General features: G+C 35.1%; 2 protein-coding genes across 2 annotated transcripts; one reads left to right on the top strand and one right to left on the bottom strand.

The window, feature by feature from the left end:
• The first annotated feature begins 761 nt into the window (after positions 1–761).
• Positions 762–2,950, top strand: LOC137029450 (L antigen family member 3-like). The gene is made up of 3 exons (XM_067399054.1): positions 762–822; positions 1,045–1,173; positions 1,418–2,950. Exons 1-3 carry the CDS (start codon positions 776–778, stop codon positions 1,530–1,532), a joined length of 291 nt encoding a protein of 96 aa, XP_067255155.1. The 5' UTR covers positions 762–775; the 3' UTR covers positions 1,533–2,950.
• Positions 1,753–7,592, bottom strand: zgc:100918 (Ras-related protein rab7-like). Its single transcript, XM_067399053.1, has 6 exons — positions 7,385–7,592; positions 6,657–6,729; positions 6,411–6,537; positions 5,016–5,234; positions 3,406–3,534; positions 1,753–3,337 (listed from the first exon to the last, which is right to left on the bottom strand). Exons 2-6 carry the CDS (start codon positions 6,707–6,709, stop codon positions 3,248–3,250), a joined length of 618 nt encoding a protein of 205 aa, XP_067255154.1. The 5' UTR covers positions 6,710–6,729; positions 7,385–7,592; the 3' UTR covers positions 1,753–3,247.
• Positions 7,593–7,667: the final 75 nt, after the last annotated feature.

Here is a 7,667-nt window from a genome sequence, read left to right as displayed (position 1 = left end):
CTCGGCTGTGTCGCAAGACCTAGTGAGCTGCCTTGCCTTCCACACTACCTAGACTGCATTTTTGGGCATCATCGACGCGTAAACCCATGCGTCCAAAACGCGGCTTATGACCATTTCTGTGATGGAAGTGTGAAGATGCTGCAGGTCTGTGACTGACTGTAGATTCGATTCATTTGAACTGACCAGTGTTGTTGAGGTAAAATTTGATATGCTACTACTGTTACTAACTATGTTTTCAGTTGCTCAGGTTTGCAGATGTTTCAGTAAGGAGCCACTTATATCAACAAAAGCATAGTGACAAACAGTAAAGAGGATTGTTCGAATGAGTCGTTTAAATTAATCGATTCAAAAAAAGATTCAACGAGTCCGTTTGCGTTTTTTAAGTTTTTTTCCTCAAGAGGAAATACAAAATAATAATATAATATTAATTACAATAATTTAACAAAAGATTAAAATTTAAATGTTCGTACGCATTTCACACATTTATATAACTTATCTTCACTTAATTCATTATTCTTGCTATTTTTCCAAATTAATTGTATGTGTAGTATAGATATTGATTTACTCTGAATTACATTTTAACAATGATAATCTAAACAAAGCATACAATAATCACTAAACATATCAGATATAAAAATATTAAACATTAATGTTGATATGGCAGTAATGTCAATCCAAATGTGTCGAATGTTATTTTATGAAAAGAAGATTTACGTTTAATCAAAACTTGACGAAAATGCCGCTTTCAATCTAAAGCCAAACAAAACATGTCAACATGGCGGCTTGCATGAGTGAGAACGGTGCAGATAGAAAACTTGAGTTGTATCCTTTTATTGTTGTTTCTAAATGATCAAAAAATATTCATAATGACCATATTAAACTTTTCTTTTGTATCGCAGGATTTATTCCGACTTTTTCAGCTCTTAGCTGCTTGCACGGAGGGGTTTGATCAGGCACTATCTTCAGCAGCCAAATAATAGCTTAATAATAATAAAGTAAGAAATATATCCAAGTCCTGTTTTCTTTAACTCTACAAAACACCAGCTTTTTAAAGGTCCCTTTCCCATCTGAGAGAGAGGCGACTATTGCCCTGCAGTCTTTATCTCCTGATCCTGAGCCCAGGAAAGGAGGAATCACTAAAAATCTGGATGTTTCAGGACAAACACTGTCTGTGTGAGTAACACGCAATCAACGATCACCTACAAATCTAGCGTTCAAAATAGTTGTCCTAATTTACATTTAGGTCGACACACTTTCCCACACTGATCCAGTTACCTGGTGTTCTTTTTATTTAAAGTGTCATGTATTTGTGATAGACATAATATTAAATGAACATCTATGTATCTGTGGTTGTTGAAATAAACTGAATAATTCTGTTATGCAAAATAAAATCAGATTTTTGCTCATGTCTTTATAGGAGATGGACTGCAGATGAAGCCCGTATTCTTCGTGTTTCTGTAAGTTCGTTTTTGGACCACTTGTCTCTAGTGATGGAAACCATGGATGCATTTGGACCACCTGTTTCACAATGACACTCTGAGACACAAATACAAGCATAAGAGGAGAAATGTGGATGCAGATGCTGTTTTTGCACCGTGTAATGAGGATGTCCAAGAGAAACATCTGCTACCATGTGTTGAGTATGAATGCGAGGACTCAAAAAGCACAATTAATGTCTGAGAAATGCAACACATCATCATAATGTCTTAAGGAAATGTTGTGTTAAAGTTTAACAATGTAACAGAAGTCAAAACAGTTTTTTGTCATTTGAATAAAGATTTATTATGGGAGCATTGTTGAGAAAACAATACAGAGAGATGATTTAACAGTGTTCTAGGAAAGGTCTTGTTTTATAAAAGAGGGACAGATTGTTGGTTTTTATTTGCAGACATCACTAAGGCTGCGTCCAAAATCGCATACTAGTAGGCGAAAAACAGTATGCGACAAAAGAAGTATGTCCGAATTCACAGAGTAGGCAAAAAGTACCCGGATGACCTCCTACTTCTGGCGAGATACTTTAGTCTGCATAAGATGGACACTTACTATCCCATGAGGCCACAGGAGAGGATTTGTGAATGGCAGTGAAGCGACGCTGGTAGGTCACATGACAATATGGCGAATGTAGTACGTCTGGATACTATATAGAATGTACTTTTTTTTTAGAAGTCGTTAAGTAATTACTTATTCAAAATAAGTACCTGTTTAAGAGTATGCAATTTTAGATGCAGCCTAAGGTTTTAAACAAAATCACCTACAATACTGGTTATTCGAAATAAAGACGTAAAAAAAAAAAATCACATGGATTCAAGGGTTGACAGGACTCTGATTTCTGCTTTCCTTCACATTTTGTAACTTTATTGACCTACATGATTCATACCCATAATTTGGTCAATGAGATGAGCCGTTAGAAATGTCTACTATATGAACATTGAAATGTAAAAATAAGCTGTAAAACAAGAAATTAAACAGCATGAGGTCAAGACATTAGTCATTAATGTGTTACATTCATAAACTAAAACTGGGGAAATGCTTTCATTCAAGTGAAAGAAAACATGTTGCATGGTTAAAATGATTGCACTTAATACTTTTCTGAGCTCCCAGATCCCCAAAACGTTCATTCGACAATCGACACCACCACCAAGGCATGCAGCCTTCCTATACCGAAGAAGGTACCGTGTATGTGAGCGTCTTTAGGCACAAACTTTTTTTCTTTCTGGCCTTGGCAAGCTGATAAACTCTTAAACCATGCTGAAGATTTTGATATCATTAAATGTTGGGCTGTTTATTCTGTGTGTGCGTGTAGATTGTTTAGTTAAAGAATCAATTAAGGTTAACATATTAAAGAATTTGGCAAAAAAAAAGGAATTACAAGGAAGTGTGACTGCTACTAAATCCTAAAAAAAAAAAAAAGGCACGGACAGACATATAAGCAGGAGACGAGTCTGAAAGACTATATTCTGCATGGATGAAAGAATACACTATAGAAAAAAACAAGATGCAAAAAGAAAAAAAAATCATTTGTAAATAATAGAATAACTATCATGTTTCATCTCTTTCTCATAGAAATAATATCCTTAAAGGTAGTTATATTAAAACTGATACTGTGACAGGGAGCGTCTATAAATTCCTAACAGTTCTTTACATACAAGTTTGGAAAAAGAGTGTTTTCTTCTGAACGCGGGATCGGTCCACCACGCGCTGGCTCTCCCCTGCGTCTCTGGTCCCCTCGGTCTCCTTGCGTCCCATCTCAGCAGCTGCAGCCATCTCCAGAGGACACGGGTCTGTCATCTCTCAGTTTTATCTGGTCCGGGAAGTCGTATGTCTCCACCTCAGACTCCTGTGACGGGAACAGCCGTTAGTATCAGAGTTGAAGTCCTGTTACTGGTCATGTCAAACTGCGCATACCTGTTTGAGGGCGTTGCGAGCGATCGTTTGGAAAGCTTGGTCCACGTTGATGGCCTCTTTTGCACTGGTCTCAAAGTATGGGATATTGCTTTTGCTCTGACACCACGCCTGGGCTCGTTTCGTTGTCACCTGCATAAGGCGGTCAATTGGTCAATATAGTAAATTGATATTTGGAAAGAGTGCCAGCCTCTTTTCTAGCGATGTTGGTCCCAGAAGTATTTTTTCCATCAATTTCTCCAATAGGGGTTTCAAAAAAGTCTTCGTTAAAGAGTTATAATCCATGAACTAAGCCAATCAGCTACGAGGTGAATCACAACATTACAAACTTTGATTTGAAGCAAAAAAGTATTTGAAAATAGGACAAAAATACAAAGGTGCAAGACTGTGTACTTAACAGCTTTAGTGACAGAAAGAACTACAATCCCATGAAGCATTGCGAACAGCATAATTGAATTATTAACGTAAAACTACACATTTAAAAATGTTGATTATTTATATATAAAACAATATATTTTAAACTTATTGCATTATTTGCATATATATTCAAATAATTCAGAATTTTCAGGAAAAAAATGACAAATTGTGGTGCTTCATGGGAGTGGGCGGAGCTAACAGCATCATGGGTAATGTAGTTTTCACTACATATTATGCCACTGTTAAATATGATTATTTTAAAACTAAATTGAAATAATGTGGGCTGACGGCTTCAAGAGAAACAAACACTATCATTTAACAACCTCTTAACTCACAGTAAGGCTGTCTTTAAATGTTTATAAGTTATCGTTATAAATCAATTTCCCTATGGAGAAAATGAATGGAGTTTTTACTTCCAGAACCCAACTGTTGCACTCTATTATGGTTAACTAAAACATTTTGGTTAGTTAAATATAATATAAATAAACTTTTAGCTAATTAGCAAGACAACATTTCTCATTTTCATTTAGTTTAACTTGATGTACTAAAATGATTAATAGACTGAAATAAAGTTAATAAAAAAATACATGTAGACATTTAAAAAAAAAAGCAAAATCTAATTAAAAAGACAAAAGCAACAATTTCTACAGCTTTAAAATTGAAAATATAAAAACAAATACAAAGTAATAATAAAAAACTATAATATCTAAATGTTCAGATATCAATGTTATCATCAAAAGTTCAGAATAATTAATATTTTTTTATGTTTTTAAAAGAAGTCTCTTATGCTCACTAATGCTGCATTTATTTGAACAAAAATATGAAGCGGCATAACTGCTTTTAACATTGATAATAATCAGAAATGTTTCATGAGCAGCAAATCAGCATATTAGAATGATTTCTGAAGGATCATGTGACACTGAAGAATTATGACACTGAAGAAGTAATGATGCTGAAAATTCAGCTTTGATCACAGCAATAAATTACATTTTAACATATATAAATAAATAAAATATTTTTAAATTGTAATAATATTTAATTTTATTATTGTATTACTATATTTTTGATCAAATTATGGCAGCTTTGGTAAGCAGAAGAACCAAAAAAACAAAAACAAAATCAACGCAAGAAAATTGTGTTAAAATGATATTTTCTTTTCAGATTTTGATGTTAAATGAGATTGAATATAGACAGACCTGTCTGTTCTCCAAGTCGATTTTGTTGCCAAGCACTACAAACGGGAAGTTCTCTGGGTCTCGTGGGCTGGCCTGAATGAGGAACTCGTCCCTCCAGCTGTCCAAGGTTTTGAAGGTGTTGGGCGCTGTGACGTCATACACCAGCACACAGCAGTCCGCTCCACGGTAAAAAGCCACACCCAAAGACTGGAAGCGCTCCTGTCCTGCCGTGTCCCAGATCTGAAACGGCCATGAGAATATTACAGGGCAGCATTTAAAGGGCCATATAATGAGTGTCATTTTCTTTGATATTTTAAAACAAAAATACAACAACAACAACAAAAGAACGGTTGATTTCTAAGGCCGTGGCCACCAAAGCATTTTTAGCCAGTTGAAAACGTCACATGTTACAGTGGTTCAATATTAATATTATAAAGTGCTGAATGTTATGAATCTTGTATCGAATCAGCGGTTCGGAGCACCAAAGTCTCGTGATTTCAGCAGTATGACACGCGATCCGAATCATGATTCGACACAGAAGATTCATAACGCTCGAAAGCTTCATGAAGCATTGTTTTGAAATCAGCCAATAAGTCGTTATTTTGTTTTTTTGGCACACCAAAAATATTCTCGTCGTTTTATAATATTAATATTGAACCACTGTACTCACATGAACTGATTTAAATATGTTTTAGTACATTAATGGATCTTGAGAGAGGAAATGTCATTGCTGGCTATGCAGGCCTCACTGAGCCATCGGATTTCAACTAAAATATCTTAATTTGTGTTCTGAAGATTAACAAAGGTCTTACAGGTGTAGAACGACATGAGGGTGAGTAATTAATGACAGAATTTTCATTTCTGGGTGAACTAACCCTTTAATGTATTAACTAACATGAACCAACTATGAGCAATACATTACAGTATATGTTAATCTTTGTTAATGTTAGTTAATAAAAATACAGTTGTTCATAGTTTGTTCATGTTACTTCACAGTGCATTAACTATAAACAAATACAACTCTTGATTTTAATAATGCATTAGTAAATGTTGAAATTAATTTTAAAAAAAGATTAAAAATTGCTGTGGAAATGCAGTTCATCATTATTTTACAAGTATAATAAACATAAAAAGGACTGTTTGAGTTAAGTATTGTGCAATTTTTTCCCTTACTACTAATTTTTATTGGTTGTTTAATGATTTGAATGGAATCGGAACCGGAAAATTTCTAACGATTCCCAACCCTATTTACATGTCACTTTCACCTATATTATAAAGTATCATAATATAAAATATTATTTGGTTAAAAAGGACTTGACTAACATTGTAAGAGGACCTCAGGCTAAAAAAACAAACAAAACATAATTATATATAAATAAAATGTGCTGAGCAAAAAATGGTTCCTAAAAATGATACCTGCATTGTCACCAGCCTGTCATCCACCATCACCTCCTTTGTAAGAAAATCTGCACCGATAGTGGCTTTATACTGATTGCTGAACTTCTTATTGACATATTGGTTCATCAGAGAGGTCTTCCCAACACTGTTGGACATAAGTAGAAGAGCAATTATTGTATTTATCAAACTAAAAGTTAGTTTGTGTCTCAAAACCTAATTAGATAACATTGTCAGGCATGACTGCTTCATAAGGCCATCACTTACCCAGAATCCCCGAGAATGATCACCTTCAGGAGCACCTTCTTACGAGAAGCCATCCTTGTGGACTAAACTGTGCCTGAATAATAAAATAAAACAATAAGATCAACTGTAGAATTCAACTTAATATGCAATTAAGTCTTTTAGTATGCAACGTCTGTGCAAGTGACATGCAATGACTGTGATTGCCAAACACACACATGTTGAAAAGGGAAGGTTGCTCGATGTCAGTTTTGTGCCCAAGCGACAAATCTGCCATACTGCGTGTAACACAAGCCGTATCATGAATGTGAATAATTCTGTTTTTCATTTATTGATAATAAAAAGATGCTTGGTGCCAAAAGATGCTTGATGTCAACGTCAATATTAGCTTGCAATCCATGCTAACCATCTGCAAATGTCCTGTCAAATATGAAAGTGTCAGTGTTGAAGTATACAAGATATTTCTGATTTAGATTAATCTAATAAAATAACCCCAAACCCGTCTAATGTTTTTAAACAATCAATTTAGCGTCTCAGTTTTTGTGCTAAAGCTATGAAAAGCTAGTAAACATACCGCAAATTTACCACATTTGAGCTATATAAATAAGCATTTTTTGAACACTTAAAACGTTTAAATCTTAGATTTTATTATTTTAGAGCGTTTCAGTCAGAAACAGTTTCAATATTTTTTCACTTGTCACTTCTGCTGTGTTAGCGTAGACGGCTAGCATGTTAGCATGACAAAAACTCACTTTCCGAGGAGAAATCCCGCCGTCGGCGCGACAATCTTCTGCTGTCATACAACAAAAACAACCAAACTCGACACCTCCGCCGTCTCTGATCAGCTCTGGACACACTCTTTGGGTCGTGTTGCGTGTTTTTGGATGGTTGTCACGGTCAGTTCAGCACATCCGTGTGTAATAACGAGCCGCAAACACTCCCTCCCTTGACTCAGCTCAATACTCAACACCCTTCATGTTTATGTCTCTGTCTGAGCATAGTCACTGAGAATAAAATACAAACGTGTTTCATACA

The sequence above is a fragment of the Chanodichthys erythropterus genome, chromosome 10 (genome assembly GCF_024489055.1).
Source record: "Chanodichthys erythropterus isolate Z2021 chromosome 10, ASM2448905v1, whole genome shotgun sequence".
NCBI classification, from domain to species: domain Eukaryota; kingdom Metazoa; phylum Chordata; class Actinopteri; order Cypriniformes; family Xenocyprididae; genus Chanodichthys; species Chanodichthys erythropterus.
This window is presented reverse-complemented; position numbering and strand designations above follow the sequence as displayed.